General features: G+C 42.2%; 1 protein-coding gene across 1 annotated transcript in view; it reads left to right on the top strand.

Moving 5' to 3' along the window:
- Positions 1 to 17484, top strand: part of LOC135512636 (WD repeat-containing protein 18) — a 92684-nt gene that overhangs the window by 34553 nt on the left and 40647 nt on the right. The window contains exons 5-7 of the mRNA XM_064934861.1: positions 4878 to 5021; positions 12368 to 12432; positions 13511 to 13635. Of these exons, the coding sequence (XP_064790933.1) occupies positions 4878 to 5021; positions 12368 to 12432; positions 13511 to 13635 (334 nt within the window). The remainder of the gene's footprint in view (positions 1 to 4877; positions 5022 to 12367; positions 12433 to 13510; positions 13636 to 17484) is intronic.

The raw sequence follows: 17484 nt of genomic DNA, 5'->3' as shown, positions 1-17484 counted from the left end.
CACTGCATACCAAATTTGTCAACGGCTCGGAGTGTCATGTTCAATATCATCAGCTGCTCTATAGATTCCAGGCTGTCAGTCTCCATAGACAAATAATTCCCTTTGTCCGATGACTGGGAGTGAATGTGTTGGCTGAAGGAGAAGCAGACGGCATGCCAGAGAACAGGGCTTGTTAGGACAAGGCAGGTTGGGCTACAGACAACTTTCACTAGCCCCCCTCCCTCCCACCCCTATGACAGACTCTAAATGGATGAGCCCCACCATTCCCTCTAGTATACTCAGACTCAGCAGAGTAGTGTCTTGGAGGAGAGATGGGAGGAGGTGTTTTTGAATTATTTCATATCTTATTTTGTTTTTTTAATGTTTGTTGTACTCTTGTTTTTGTAATTCCATGACTGGGTTGCCTAGAAGTTGGCTTTGTTCAGGCCTGGCTATCAACGTTTTTCTCTCCCAAAAGCAATTAGGGTTTTCCTTCAAGCCGTTAGCAAAGTTTGCTTTTGATAAATGGTGCGATCAAAATCAATTTGATTATGGTTCTACCAAAGGGAGCGCATATACTTTTCATGTCATCACTAATCTGTCTTTTCCATCACTTTATTTTTACCAGGCTTGGAGTCTGCTAGATTTCTTTAAAAAACTAAAAAACAAGAACAAATATGGGCTATATGATCACACCTGTTGTCATCATGTCCCTCCATCAGTATCAGAACTAAATTACAGTGCGTTCGGAAGGTATTCAGACCCATTTTTCCCACATTTGGTTAAAATACAGCCTTATTCTAAAATTGATTGTTATTATTTTTATCAATCCACACACATTACCTCATGACAAAGCGAAAACCAGGTTTTTAGAAATGTTTGCTGATTTATAAAAAAAAAAAACCTGCTTATTTACATAAGTATTCAGACCCTTTGCTATGAGACTCTAAATAGTTTTTCAGGTGTATCCTGTTTCCATTGATCATCTTTGAGATGTTTCTACAACTTGATTGCGCTCCACCTGTGATAAATTCAATTGATTGGACATGATTTGGAAAGGCACACACCAGTCCATATAAGGTCCCACAGATGACAGTGAATGTCAGAGCAAAAGCTAAGCCATGAGGTCGAAGGTATTGTCTGTAGAGCTCCGAGACAGGATTGTGTCGAGGCACAGATCTGGGGAAGGGTACCAAATAATGTGTGCAGCATTAAAGTTCCACAAGAACACAGTGGCCTTAAATGAAAGAAATTTGGAACCACCAAGACCCTTCCTAGAGCTGGCTGCCAACCGGGGGAGAAGGGTCTTGGTCAGGGAGGTGACCAAGAATCCGATGGTCACTCTGACAGAGCTCCAGAGTTCCTCTGTGGAGATGGGAGTTCCTTCCAGAAGGACAACCATCTCTGTAGCACTCCACCAAACAGGCCTTTATGGTAGTGTGGCCAGACTTCTCAGTAAAAGGCACATGTCAAAAGGCACCTGAAGACTCTGACCATGAGAAACAAGATTCTCTGGTCTGATGAATCCAAGATCGAACTCTTTGGCCTGAATGCCAAACTTCACATCTGGAGGAAACCTGGCACCATCCCTACAGTGAAGCATGGTGGTGGCAGCATCATGCTGTGGGGATGTTTTTCGGTGGCAGGGACTGGGAGACTAGTCAGGTTTGAGGGAAAGATGAACCGTGCAAAGTACAGAGAGATCCTTGATGAAGCGCTCAAGACCTCTGACTCTGGTAACGGTTCACCTTCCAACAGGACAATGACCCTAAGCACACAGCCAAGACGGCGCAGGAGTGGGTTTGGGACAAGTCTCTGAATGTCCTTGAGTGGCCCAGCTAGAGCCCGTACTAACATCAACCCGATCTAACATCTCTGGAGAGACCAAGCTTGAGAGGATCTGCGGAGACGAATGGAAGAAACTCCCCAAATAAAGGTGTGCCAAGCTTGTAGTGTCAGACCCAAGAAGACGTGAGGCTGTAATTGCTGGCAAAGATGCTTCAACAAAGTACTCAGGAATGGGTGTGAATAATTATGTAAATGTAATATTTCAACAAAATTATACATTAGCAAAAATGTCTAAACCCGTTTTTGCTTCGTCATTGTGGGGTATTGTTATTGTGTGGTGATTGAGGGAGTAAAACAATTGTATTCAATTTAATAATAAGCCTGTAATGTAACAAATACCAAGGAGCTCTCGAAACAGGTCAGGGACAAAGTTGTGGAGAAGTACAGATCAGGGTTGGGTCATAAAAAAAATATCTGAAACTTTGAACATCCCACGGAGTACCATTAAATACATTATTAAAACGTTGAAAGAATATGGCACCACAACAAACCTGCCAAGAGACGGCTGCCCACCAAATCTCACAGACCAGGCAAGGAGGGTATTAATCAGAGGCAACAACTAGACCAAAGATAACACTGAAGGAGCTGCAAAGCTCCACAGAGGAGATTGGAGTATCTGTCCATAGGACCACTTTAAGCCGTACACTCCACAGAGCTGGGCTTTACCGGAAGAGTGGCCAGAAAAAGGCCATTGCTTAAAGATAAAATAAGCAAACACGTTTGGTGTTCGCCAACATTCTCCAAACATATGGAAGATGGTATTCTGGTCAGATTAGACTAAAATGTGGCTTTTTGGCCATTAAGGAAAACGCTATGTCTAGCACAAACCCCAACACCCAACATCACCCAGAGAACGCCATCCTCGCAGTGAAGCATGGTGGTGGCAACATCATGCTGTGGGTATGTTTTTCATCGGCAGGGACTGGGAAACTGGTCAGAATTGAAGGAACGATGGATGGCGCTAAACACAGGGACATTCTTGAGGGAAACCTGTTTGTCTTCCAGAGATTTAAGACTGGGACGGAGGTTCACCTTCCAGCAGGACTATGACCCTAAGCCTACTGCTAAAGCAACACTCGAGTGATTTAACCTCTGGGATATTTGGGACGGTAGTGTCCCACCTCAACAACAGCCAGTGAAAGTGCAGCGCGCCTAATTCAAAACAACAGATCTCAATTAAAATTCCTCAAACATACAAGTATTTTACACCATTTTAAAGACGAAAGCACCACAAACGATTGTTAGGTCAGAGCCAAAGAGAGGAGTCCCAAAAAGCAGAAATACAGATAAAATTAATCCCTAACATTTGAAGATCTTCATCAGATGACACTCATAGGACTTAATGTTACATAATACATGTATGGTTTGTTTGAGATAGTTCATATTTATATAAAACAAAGTATACATTGGCGCGTTATGTTCAGTAGTTCCAAAAACATCCAGTGATTTTGCAGAGCCACATCAATTTACAGAAATACTCATCATAAATGTTGACGAAAATACTTCTCCTTCATGCAACCACTTGTGTCAGATTTCAAAAAACTTTACAGAAAAAGCACACCATGCAATAATCTGAGTACAGCGCTCAGACAACAAAACAGCCAAACAGATATCCACCATGTTGTGCAGTCAACAGAAGTCAGAAATAGCATTATAAATATTCACTTACCTTTGATCTTCATCAGAATGCACTCCCAGGAATCTCAGTTCCACAATGTTTGATTTGTTCGATAAAGTTCCTCATTTATGTCCAAATACCTCCTTGTTGTTCGCGTGTTTAGTGCACATCCCAAAATCACGACGCGCCGGCAAATCCATGCGAAGGTTCAGACAAAGTTATATTACAGTTCGTAGAAACATGTCAAACAAAGTATAGAATCAATCTTTAGGATGTTTTTATCATAAATCTTCAATAATGTTCCAACCGGGGAATTCCTTTTGTCTGTATAATTTTTTTCTCAGGTTTTTACCTGCCATATGAGTTCTGTTATACTCGCAGACATCATTCAAACCGTTTTAGAAACTTCGGTGTGTTTTCTATCCAAATCTACTAATAATATGCATATATTAGCAACTGGGCCTGAGTAGCAGGTAGTTTTCTCTGGGCAGCTTATTCATCCAAGCTACTCAATACTGCCCCCCAGTCCCAAAGAAGTTAAGGGGAAACATTTAAATGTCTTGGAGTGGCCTAGACAAAGCCCAGACTTAAATCCAATTGAGAATCTGTGGTATGACTCAGATTGCTGTTCACCAGTGGAACCCATCCAACATGATGGAGCTGGAGCAGTTTTGCCTTGAGGAATGGGCAAAAATCCCAGTGGCTAGATGTGCCAAGCTAATAGAGACATACCCCAAGAGAATTGCAGTTGTAATTGTTGCAAAAGGTAGCTATACAAAGTATTGACTTTGGGGGGGTGAATATTTATGCACGCTCAAGTTCTCTTTTTTGTATTATCTCTTGTTTGTTTCACAATACAAAATATTTTGTATCTTCAAAGTGGTAGGCATGTTGTGTAAATCAAATGATACAACCCCCCCCCCCCAAAAGAAAATCTATTTTAATTTCAGGTTGGAAGGCCACAAAATAGGAAAAATGCCAAGGGGGGTGAATACTTTCGCAAGTCTCTGTACTTTCCAGTTCCAAAATCTGTTCCTCAGCAGTTTTTAAATATTTTTTTAATATAAATTTCTCTTCTAGCTGTAATAATGGATTAGCTCAATGAATGGCCATCAAGATCTTGGCACAATGTAAGTGTCATAGGCACTAAATGATGTGATCTGTCCAAGTCATTAAGTTGAGGTTGGAACAGAAATTTGCAGGCGTTCTGCAGACTAAGATGTATTTTAGTGTCTTGCACTCTTAAACGGCCCACTCCTCTAAGACAGACCGGGTCAGACTAACAGCCCTGCAGTGTGAGCTCATACTGATAATGTGACGTTATACAATATCCTTTAAAGCTGAAGTTAAACAATGTCCCCAACTCGGATCAAATTAACCATAAAACTCTTCTCCTTTTTTGTTGTTGTTTACTCTCTTTCTCAAACTCTAGCTTTGGGAGCTATCCTCTGGCGAGATGCTCCTGTCTGTTCTTTTTGACGTAAGCATCATGTCAGTGACCCTTGACCCCTGCGAGTACTACCTCTTCTGCGGTGGCAGTGACGGTGGTATATTTCAGGTGTCCCTCTGTAGCCAGGTAAGCTATATGGTTTTTGTCTTCGCTACCCTCACTGTTTAACCCTGAACTTTCATTGATTAACTTCACAATGCGTTTGAATTGCAAACACTCTTAATGGAGGATCCGTCAAGCACAACCATGCCCACACAGACATGTTTTTTTTGTTTCATAACATCAAGGGTTCTTCAATGGCCTTCCTGTACATTATAAACAGGTTGCCCTACTATAAATAACCAACCCGTTGTGGACAGTACTCACGGAGAGAAGTGTCTGGACAGAGGTGAGCTTAGCCGGGTGACGGCAAATTGGAAAGCAGATATACAGCAGGCACAATGGGCCACAGTCTGGCAACGCCGCAAGGGCAAGTGACGTAACTGAGAGAGACTTTGAACTGACAGTCATTTGTAAAACCATAGCCAGTTCATATAACTTTGAAGACTGCAGATGAGCAGCCTGAGGAAAATAAGCACATTAATGTCAAGCCTTGAAAATAACCTTAGAATTGCATATACTGTCATCAAACCCGTTACCTGATTATTCATTATTTAAAAGTGAGACAATTTAATTTCCACAAGTGAAGGCGGAAACACGTCACCAAGTACACACAACTGAGAACATTACAAATAAAATAATCCCTCCACCTGTCAATTGCCGCATAATACACTTTTGACTGAATTCCCTTTTGAGTTAGTCCTGTATGTTTCCCAGTGAAGCACCAAAATACAGTACACTTCGTAAGAAGGGGCCCTCTGATCAGCTGACAGTGCCTTGATGTGTCTCCACACTGCTGGCCTGGAACCTGGCTGGCTAAAGTTTGTTAATGAAGAGGGGAATGTGAGTGATGTTTGGACCAGCCCACATCTCTCTGGTGCACAGGGAAGGTCAAGGCAGGTTGCACTTACACAAAGCTTTGTCTAGTGGGAGATTTGGGGGGCATTTCCGGGACACTGCTCTAAAGCATCCTATAGAATCTTTGCTTGGGCTTACCCCCGTTTTTCCAGCTTAAGCCACTGAGAAAGACTTCTTCAGTTCAAAAGGAAAATATTAATAAAACCCGAAGTCTACCATCTGCCACAATTTGTAATTCTGCACATGTATCGGGGAATTCTCTAAAGGTACTCCTCTGTTGCTTTTCCATGCACTTTCTAACGTTGCACCATCCTTGTACGGGTGAATCCCCAAGCTGTTGGCCTGAAAGATGGAGAGGTGATAGAATGCGGGAGGGGGGGGGGGTTGTACACCGGCAAGGCCTGTGTTTTGGGTTTACATCGCCTGGGGTTTTAATGCCCGATACCATGCCTCATGAGGGACTTCTTTGCCCCCCCACTACGGTGCTCTTGGTTGCCCCCCCCCATATATCACAGTTTCTATACATTCCCATCAGTCTCGTCGAGTGGGATTCTTTCTGAGTGCTCTCTTTCAAGGAGAAAAGGTGACACGTCAGGTTCAGAGCTATGTCTGCCAGCCCTGGCTAACTGAATCTAGTCTTATTGCAACGTGCTTATCAAGAGCTTCCTGTGTCTTCCTCGGCTTAAACACAATATGGACTTCTGTATTTGCCATGATTGATGGTTTGTTTGCAGAATAGGCTCATTTTGTGCCCCTTTAAAGTCACATTTCAATGCAGAAAAATGTATTTGTCGAGCTGCAGAGAATTAATCAAAATATTTTCTGTAACTGACATAACCAACTAGATCAGAGAAGACATTAATGGATATGGTTCAATTTGAGTTTCAAGCTTTGTCCTCTCCTCCTTTCTACTTGTCATGAGTTTCATGTCAGGTACCACAAAGAAACTTGTATAAAAGACTCAATTAAACATGACAGAAATGAATGTGCACATTTTAGCACAAAGGATCCGCCTCCCCTTATTAGACCACCCCACTTCTATTTAAACCTAATTTCCCTTATCCTGGCTCTTGCAGTCGCACAAAACTGGGTGCGAGTCACTCACTGTGCATTGCCCTTAGCAATCACCCCCCATGATAGACAAATCCTGCCTTTCTCCTGCCTTTCTCTTTAGATGGAGTGCTTCACAGTGCTTACTTCCATGGCTTGAGAATCACTGTCTGAGTGAAGGCAGATTGCTCACTGCTCCATTTATGTATCCGTAATTAAACTCACATTTTGGTTTTCAACCTCCTTACTTGATATCTCTTTTAGTTTTAATTGTGAAAGCCTCTCCCAAAATCCATCAGCCCCACTGGATATGTTGTGGGTGGCGCTTGCATGTATGGCCAAATAAGTGATATCCCAGAGGCATCAGGTTTGAGTGGAGAAAGGTCTGCATCTGTGAAAGAGTGCTGCAGATGGATGGCTGCAGATGGTTAAACAGATATACACAAGTATGTGGACACCCCTTCAAATTAGTGCAATCCTAAGATCACCATGCGCAATGCCAAGCGTCGGCTGGATTGGTGTAAAGCTCGCCGCCATTGGACTCTGGAACAGTGAAAATGCGCTCTCTGGAGTGATGAATTATGCTTCATCTAGCAGTTCAACGGACTAATCTGGGTTTGGCAGATTCCAGGAGAACGCCACCTGCCCCAATGCATAGTGCCAACTGTAAAGTTTGTTGGAGGTATGCGGCTGTTTTTCATGGTTCGGGCATGGCCCCTTAGATCCAGTTAAGGGAAATCTTAATGCTACAGCATACAATGCCATTCTAGCCGATTCTGTGCTTCAAACTTTGTGGCAACAGTTTGGGGAAGGCCCTTTCTTGTTTCTGCATGAAAATGCTCCCGTCCACAAAGCGAGGTCCACACAGAAATGTTTTGTCAAGATCGGTGTGGAAGAACTTGTCCTGACCTCAACCCCATCAAACACCTTTGGGATGAATTGGAACGCTGACTGCGATTGCCCAACATCTGTCCCCGACCTCATTAATGCTCTTGTGGCTGAATGGAAGTCCCTGCAGAAATGTTCTAACATCTAATGGAAAGGCTTCCCAGAAGAATGGAGGCTGTTATAGCAGAAAAGGGGGAACCAACTCCATATTAATGCCCATGATTTTGGGCTGAGATCTTCGACGAGCATGTGGTCATGTGGTGTATCTATCTGTTAGGACGGTCATTTTTTCCAACTGTTCCAGTACTCATCTCTTCTCCAACCAAGAGCTTATTTATGTCCTCTCCATCTCCATGCCCCCTCTCATTGACACATGGTTATTGTTCCAGTCCTCTCACTGAATATTAATACAACCAAAACGTGAATGTTAAGTCAGTAAGGGACAGGGGGATCTATTGGTGGCACAATGATTACATGAGATTATTAACAGAAACAGTCATATAGAGACTGGTCCTTTTAGTTGTTATAATTCTTTTTAGAGATGTTTGGCTGCGGTACAGATTACTGCGTCTATCATTCTACTATTGGTCAGGGGATTCTGCAACCCTTTTATGTTCGCTTTTTCACATGAGAGTATCGCAATAATTGCTTTGAATGTTGTAGTGAAGTGACTTGATCTTAGGAATAGTGACTGTTATAAAATAGTAATTGATTTGAAAGATAAAAGATTTCTGAAGGAGCTTATCATTTCATTTATTCATATTGAAGTGTGTTTCATGTGTACTGAAAATACCTGGGGAATTTTCTCAATAATTGCAACAAGTCAAGACCCGGTTTGGATAACCAAGTTTCTCAGCTTATTACTAATGCCTACCGACCCCTTTCACCTTGGTCCTGAATCTGGACTCATAGGTTATTAATGTGCTAACTTTCCTCATGTATTTCTTTTTTTTTAAATCTTTAATGCGTGCCTTTCAAAGATTTTCAAAGCCAAGCTGCAGCTGCCCCATTGACTCGTACGCCTTTTGACTTCCATCCACAGTCTTTAGACGCTTAATTATTTAGGCATATCATCTTAAAGATCAATTGGTTAATTAAGGTAATTGGAGAGAAAAAAGCTTTTATAGCCCTGGATTTCAGTACAACTAATAATGATTATCTTCTGTTTAAAGAGAGGAACACGTCGTTTGTTAAAACAGGTTTTTGATTAAACTATTTTAATGCCAAGCCTTGCATTGTCGCATCGTTCCTCCATAGATGCTGGAACTTGCTGCTGAGTGAAATCACAGCTTTTTAATCCTGCATCATTTCCTCTTCCCTCTGGCTTCCCCCTAGCTATCAAAGTATAATGATCCGTCTCATTATGCCGCATTCTCTGTCATTCATACTAAAGGGATTGCAGATAATCTGTTACTCGTCTGTTACTCATTGAGAATGGATATTGTGTTGCTTTGGGCCAACTGGCTTCCATTACAAATGTTTTATATATATTTTTTAAATGTATGTATTCATTTTTACATTTGTTAGAATTCAATAGGGTTGCCGCATATCTGAACATATTGTGGTTTATTTTTAACACAGAGTGAGATCCCTTTGTATTGAAGCTGCCTGTATACTGTATTTGGACCTTGCATCAACCCCATAAGTTAACCATAATTTCCCTATAGCAACAACCACATTTTCAATTCAATCTCATGATTCATCTTAAAAGATTTCTGAGTATAATATCGGAACTCTGCCATCTCTACAGTCAGCATCTAAAAGGCATTAACTCTCTGCTAGCATGGGTCTTTCTGCTCCTCTAATTGTGCTGTTTACCCGATTTGGGGAGAGTTATTCATTTCCTAAACAGCTTAACTCTGAATGTGCCCGTGGATCATTGTTTAATAAAGGGGATTTCGTACCGTAGCTGGGCCGAAGTTTCTATGCGATGAGTGTTTCAATGCATGGCGGGCATTAACTCTGCCAGTGGGGGTATGAGCGTTGCGTTCCGAGAGCTGCGTTTGTTGTGCTGTTTCGTTTCCCTTGTTTAAATTGTTCAGCAGGAGATGAGACCGTGAGCCCAGAATTTTCACATTTGGATAAAGAGCCAGACAGAAAATCAGACAGTTCCCTTCCTCACGCGAGGCAGCAGCTAGCCGTTTCCTTTTTCTTCAGTGTGAACGTTTAGAAATGTAATCCTGCCAAGAGGTTTTTGCCATAGTAAATACAATTTTCTTGCTATGGTTCCGAAAATCCCTCACTGATTTAAGCACTTGATTTGAACAGTTTAACAGGCTAATGTTAGACGAAAAAGAATCTGTCTTTCATCGTGGTGAATTATGTTTTCACTCCACCTCCAACATTTTAGTTAATGTAGTGGTGTGAAATGAGACATGATGCTTCCCTCAAACCTTCCCTTAATGATTTGCATTTCAGTCATCTGGCCATTTGTACAGCTGAGTCTCCAGCCAAAGCCAGGCTTGTGCACACATCGATAGAATTAATAGCCACGGCTTCAACTAAATCCCTTTTCGAGTCCACTTTTCATGTTTAATTGAGTACTCTCAAGACCGGCCGTATAGACGTGATCTAATGATTAGTCTGTCATAGTCAAATCCAGTGGCATCATCCCTCCCTTGCATGTCTGACGCAACCACATCCCAAATTAATGCAATTAAGTAAATCAATCAAACCATTTAGAGGCTGACGAGTGCCAGAAATATCCAGCCAACCTAACAGATGGGAGACATATTACTCTTATTGTATTTGTCACATGGTTTATAAACAACCGATGTGGACTAACAGTGAAATTCTTACTTACTTGCCAACAATGCAGAGAAAGAAAATGGAGAAATAATAGAAAAGTAAAACGCGTAATAATAGATACACAATGTGTAATTATATATACAAGGGTACCAGTAACGAGTCGATATGCAGGGGTACGAGTTAAGAGGTAGCTTTGTGTATATATAATTAGGAGTACTGTAAACAGTAGCAGCAGTGTATGTGATGAGTCCAAAGGGTTAGTGCAAAAGGGTCAATGCAGATAGTCGGTTAACTATTTAACTAACAATTTAGTAGTCTTATGGCTTGGGGGTAGAAGTCGTTCAGGATCCTGTTGGTTCCAGACTTGGTGCATCGGTACCACTTACCGTGCGATAGCAGAGATAAGTCTATGACTTGGAAGGTTGGAGTCTTTGACAATTTTTAGGGCCTTCCTCTGACACCGCCTGCTATAGAGCCTGATGAACTGGGCTATATGCACTACCCTTGATAGCGCCTTGCGGTCAGAGGCCAAGCATTTGCCATACAGTGACACAACCATTCAGGATGCTCTCAATGGTGCAGCTGTAGAACTCTTTTCAGTCCCCTGAAAAGGACTTCAAGCCTTGTAAATTCCAACATGCAACGTAAAAAGATTTCATAACTTTTTTTTACTTTCAAAACGAGAAACACACACAATCCAACAAGAACTATTAAAATAAGACCGTTGTGTTGTCGGAAAACTTAACGATGGTGTTGAAATCATACAGGAGGGGACTAAGCATGCACCCCTGAGGGGCCCCCATGTTGAGGGTCAGAGTTGTTGCCTACCCTCACCACGTGGGGGGTGTCCAGTCAGGAAGTTCAGGATCCAGTTTGTCGTGGAAATTTCCTGTATTACCAAATCATGAGAGCAAACTACACACAAGTCAGAGTTATCATAAAGTCCATCTTTTAATTATATAAGCTTCACCATAGCCCTGTGACTCTCAGATCAATTCAGTGTCTATAAATGAATTCTCTGAGAGTGCTTACAAAACAGTTCTTAGTATAATTTATAGCCAAGACACACCCATCTCAACTCGCATGACGAATAACATCTTAGGAACATTACACAAAGAACATTATACTTGAAAGAGGAGTATCCTATAGCTAGATAGCATTAGCTATACATTCTTGTTCAGTTTGGTCTCCTAAACAAAGTTCTTATCTCGTTCTTGGTACCACTTAGGACCAAGAACCTCATCAAATGGCATATATCAATTGTCAATTCTAGATACTCCCATCTCAAATACACCCCCTCCTGGACAAGCTCATGAAGAGGAGTGACTGGCACACAGACATTGTGGAGCCAACTAACTGGTTCCCCATTAATCAAGCCATCCCTTCACATGGTTTAGGAATAGTTACAGACACATTCACAGATAAGACAAACCTGACCTCTCTTCTCTCTGGGCCCCAAGTAACTGAGCCCTAGCTGAGAAGGGATAACTGCAAACTGCCAACAGTATTATCCAAAAAGAAAACATCCTAATGACAAATATCTCACATAAGCATTATTATGTAATTAAAACATCTTATCAATGTTACCTAACTAATTCTGATTCTGCTACCACAAGTTGCAGAGGGAGGTGTTTAGTCCCAGGGTCCTTAGCTTAATGATTGGAGGGCACTATGGTATTGAACGCCGTGCTGTAGTCAATTAACAGCATTCTCACATACCGATGTAAGTGTACCTGAGACACAAGCTCATTATCTGGGTATTTAAAAAAAAAAAACTCTTGAGGATTGCTTACTCTGATCAACTTTTTTCTTCTTCTTCTGATCTGCAGAGCTTAAGTCGGGATAAGACGTTCCAGTCGGACAACGAGGGAAACCAGGTTTTTAAAGGACACAGGTGGGCTGCCTTCAAGGTCTGGTCTATGTAATATACTCTGAGTGTAGAAAACATTAGGAACACCTGCTCTTTACATGACTGACTGACCAGGTAAAACCAGCTGAACGCTATGATCCCTTATTGATGTCACCTGTTAAATCCACTCCAATCAGTGTAGATGAAGGGGAGGAGACAGGTTAAAGAAGGATTTTTAAGCCTTGACATGGATTGTGTATGTGTGCCATTCAGCAGGAATGGGCAAGACAGAAAAATGTAAGTTCCTTTTGAACAGGGTCTGAGAGGTGGTGGTGGGTGGAGAGAGGGATGATTCAGGATGAGGGGCTTAGATGCTGTAACAGCTGTGTGGTGACTGACGGTTTGTTTCATGTGGCTTTAATACCCCACGATATCCTTGTGGAATCTCTTTGTGCCGAACCAGGTCCCAGTAGCCAGAGAAGTTCAGGCGTCCTAATCTCTCTCACCATATGGTATCCGAGACTGCCAAGGTGCATGCCACCACCATACTGATTGGACAGGCACACAGTGGGTGTGCAGAACCAGACTAGAAGACTCGAGTGGCTTTTTGTAGCTGCAGAGCAGGGGGTGGAAGGAGCGTACACTATCTGAATTTTGGTACTGAAAATGTTGCTGTTACCATTCCTGGAAGGCACATATATGGTAATTAGGTTGCCTGTAATGTGTGCACAGAAACAAGCAAGATAACAATGTTGAAACTCTGCTGTAAGTAAACAGGCTTAGTAAGGAAAGTGGTTTATTTTTTAGCAATGACTTTTGGCCTCCCTTGTGATGTGACTGGAGAAGCATGAATATGTACTCTGGTGATTTTGTAAGGAAACTGATGATAGCATTTAAGAAATCAGGACAACAATTTAGTTTAGAACTTGAGAAAGAAAAAATGGAATCCGATATAATTTACTTTCTGAAATTGAGATGTTGTGTGACGCGATTGCTTCCGTTATTTACTTAGGTAATAAAGGAAAAGCTGAGATATCAATGTTGATCCCCAAACATTTGATGTTCTGAGAACCCTATTTTATCAGCCAGGTGGTGATCTCCCTTTGCACTCATCCCTCCACAGGAACCTAGTGACATGTCTGTCTGTCTCTATGGATGGCACTCTCCTCCTCTCGGGCTCCCACGATGAGACCATACGACTGTGGGACATCCAGAGCAAGCAGAGCGTCCGCAGCATCAACCACAAAGGTGAGCTTGAATGACCGCCTCACCTAACCAAAGTCTCACCTCAGTGGCCCAAACCCATCTCTTCAGTTCAGCCGCTGGCATAGCAAATGCCTCGCTGAGACATTGATTTCTCCCAGAACGCCCCGAGTCATACATCATCCTGCCTCCGGACCGTGTTAGAAAACCCTTCCACGCTTGTCCTTCCTTTTGAGGTCATGGAGTGTATGGTTTGACATGCATGCCTTTTGGTCTGTAGTGTACTCCAGGTGCAATTTTGTTTGTTCTCTTGTTACTGTTGTTTCCTGTGAAGTGATCAGTTGACTGGGAGTTAACAGCAGACGGCAAACGTAATGCCCGGCTTGCGCTAGGCATTCGGTTCAACTTAGGTTGGTCTGTAAAGGCAAGCTTATGCGTTTATCTACCTTTGCTCTATATGTTAGTTTGTGTATCAGAAATACACTGAGTGTACACAACAATAAGACCTCTTTCCATGACATAGACTGACCAGGTGAATCCAGGTGAAAATTGTGATCCCTTATTGATGTCACTTGCTAATTCCACTTAAATACGTGTAAATGAAGGGGTGGGAGACAGGTTGAAGAAGGATTTTTAAGCCCTGAGACAGCTGAGACGTGGATTGTTTATGTGCTATTCAGAGGGTGAATGGGCCAGACTATTTACTGGAAGTGCCTTTGAACGAGGTATGGTCGTAGGTGCCAGAGCACCGGTTTGAGTGTGTCAAGAACTGTGCCCCCTGCACCTCAATATCAGGAAGGTGTTCCTAATATTTGGTATGCTCCGTGTACGTATCCAAGGCAGCTCATAGTTAGAAATGTGAAGAGAATATGTTATATGAAGAATAATAACTAACATATTGAAAATATAATTGCTGCGTTTGAAAGTGCCAATGCAAGTAGTATCATTGATCATCTTCTGAAAATATAATTATCGGTTCATGATCTGTAAGATGGTGTTAATAACTTATGAGAGAGCTGAGCTCTCAAAATAGTTGTTCCTATCACATTGAGGCATCTGTCACCTTTTCTATGGGCCACAGCACCCACTCACTCAGTGCAACGGTAGAGTCCCTTTCGTTAAGTGCTTTTCGAGAACTGGGATTTGATTTGCGCCACTGGGCAGGTTGCGAACTCATTTTGTTTTAATAGGATGTTTCTGTTGTTTATTCAGCCACTGTGACTGGTTAGCTGTCTATCAGTTTTGGCCGGATGGAGGATGTAATGATGTTCAACGGCACTTGTATTGAAATGTCTTCTGGCTGTGGGAGAAGTAAGCATCACACCGTGGCCTTGCCAGACCTTTTGGGTCACTGCAATCTTGTTTTCAGCGTTGGTGTTGTTTACCCCTGTCGAGTTTGTATGGGGTCATTATAAGGCCTCAGAAGTAGGCTTGGGCAGTATCCAGATTGGCATACCTTCATACTAACCTTGTGCCATATTGGGATATTCGGTAACATGGCTAACTAACTACTAAAGGTAGCTAACTAGCTACTAAATTAGCAAGCCAACTGCAGAGCGTTTAGCACATTTTAGACTTAACTTAAAAGTTTATTAGATATCGAGCTGGCAAACATTTAGTTGTGAATTCCATATTGTAACTTGATCACCTGGCGTGTGCGGCACCTAATAAGTGACTCAAGGCTCCTGTCTAGTAGTTGTGTGTAAATAAACACCACGTGACTGGGGACTACAGGTAAGCTTCATTTTAAAAAAATGATGTGATGGATAAAATGAAGAACTGTATCTTTATCCCCTAACGTATTTACATAAAGGAGCTACAACATTTCACATTTATTAAATAACTTAAAATAAATAGTTTCAATGGTATTAATGTTATTGAAAAACCATCCCGTGGCTATTTCCAAATACCCCACTATACGGTATACTGCCCGCGCTTACTCTGCAGTCATCTGACTTTCTGAGGAGAAGGCTGAGAGGGTCATACTGTGTCTTGACCAACAGTTTACTTTACAGAGTTTATTTATTACACACACCACAACTCACATTTCGCTCGCACAGCCGGAAATGCACACTCCCCACTGCTGACCGCCATCTGCAAAGCCTCCGAGCTGATCAACACTGCTCTGCCGTTGACATTATTGGGCCTTCCGAAAACCCCCTCTATCTCAGTGGCCTATTTTCAGGTAGTACATTCTTCACTGAAAAGCTCTTCAAGCAATATGTCAAGTCAAGCAGCAGCAGGCATGTATTGGAATGTGAGAATCGGGGTGATGAATTGGGCTTTAGCCCACCATTCTTGTGAGGGTGTTCAATACAGGCCTTGCTATTAAATGACAAAAATGTATTTGTTAAGCAATAATGCAGTGCTAATGTGCTTCACACTGTCCCGCCAGTTGAATTAACTTCTAAGTAGTAGTAAGCTTACATTGTTATCAATAAATGTTGCTTCAAAGATTTACCACTAAGATTTATAATGGACAGATATTTTTGCTGTTGTGGTCTGTCTTTAGCAGTGTTGGTCCAACACTGATCAATGGCGAAGCCATAATTTAGATGACAAAGTTAAACAAGCCTTTTTCTTTTCTGTCATTTCACTCCGTGATGAAATATTACAATTAGATATTGAAAATGATCTTTAATGACAATCTGATTGTGACAATAATTTGACCACTCAACAACCCAGTAGCAAAACAAGAAAGAAAACCACACACTTTAGATTACGGTCTTTCTGCGTGCAGTAAATAAACAGACCGTAATATACACTTGCACCAGTCAACTGTGAACACAACTGCCTAGCCCAAATGTATTGATGGATGTCAACGCTGTGTCTCCCCTGACTGTGTCTATGCTCCAAGGGCTGTATTATATCTGAGGCTCTCAACCTGTCTCCAGTCATTTTCCTACCCCCCCACCTAGTCTTCCACAAGGGCCAGCGTAGAGGGTGAGTTCAGCCTGTAATTGAGTTGTCAGAAGGTCCCGGCCTCCACATCCACTGTAAATCTCTCGAGCTCTAACCCGGTTTCCCCAACTCTGTTCTGGGAGAGCAAAGGCGGTTATTGGCCATCTCTGAAGGCATGCGTGATCCTGAAGGCAATTAGAAAAACCTTTCACAGGCCCGTCGCTCTCCCTCATACTATCCATCTTCACTAAGCTCCGCAGCTCGACCGGCACAAATCAGACGAGTAGTGGCGGAAAATCTGAGCTGCTCACAAGCGACCGGAAGTTTTTGGAATGGTGGCTTTGGAAATTAGGTGTATGGTCAATGTCCATAAAACTAACTTCCGTTGAAGTTATTTAGCATTTGGCTTATTCGAGAGATCATACCAGTCCCCGATAAAAGTTTTAGTCTGGTGGTGGCACCATTGGGTGGAAAAGATAGACTCTGTATGAGTGGTCAGAGGACAGGATGTAGGCTACCATTGCATGCTCTTTATAATCTCCTGGCTGAGACAGAGTGCTGTATGGTATCTTTAAAGTGACTTACATCATACCTAGCAGGGGAAATAAGGAAAGGGCCAAATGTTTAGACCTATTTGTAAGCAAGGCGATAAAAATCATTAATCTACTTGAGAGATAATTACTTACTTCATAGGTTCTTAACCCTGTACATAAATGTTCAATCAGAACGTAAGCTTGAGGTGAAGGGTCTCTCCATGTTGGACTTGGCCTAGAAATCTGACTCTCATTAATATTTTTTGTTCACATCTCATGAATAATAAGGGTACTTACGTAGCAGGCTCACATGCACACACCCCACTACCATCGCCGCCCTCACCACCACAGACAGACAGGTGATCGTGACCGGCATTCTCTGCATCGTAATTAACTTAATCCAACGTCTGTTGCTATGCGTCTAAGGCGAACCGCTGATTGAGACCGTATTTAGACTTCA

The sequence above is a fragment of the Oncorhynchus masou genome, chromosome 24 (genome assembly GCF_036934945.1).
Source record: "Oncorhynchus masou masou isolate Uvic2021 chromosome 24, UVic_Omas_1.1, whole genome shotgun sequence".
Lineage (NCBI taxonomy): Eukaryota > Metazoa > Chordata > Actinopteri > Salmoniformes > Salmonidae > Oncorhynchus > Oncorhynchus masou.
Note: the sequence above shows the minus strand (reverse complement) of the source record. Positions and strands in the feature narration are given on the sequence as shown.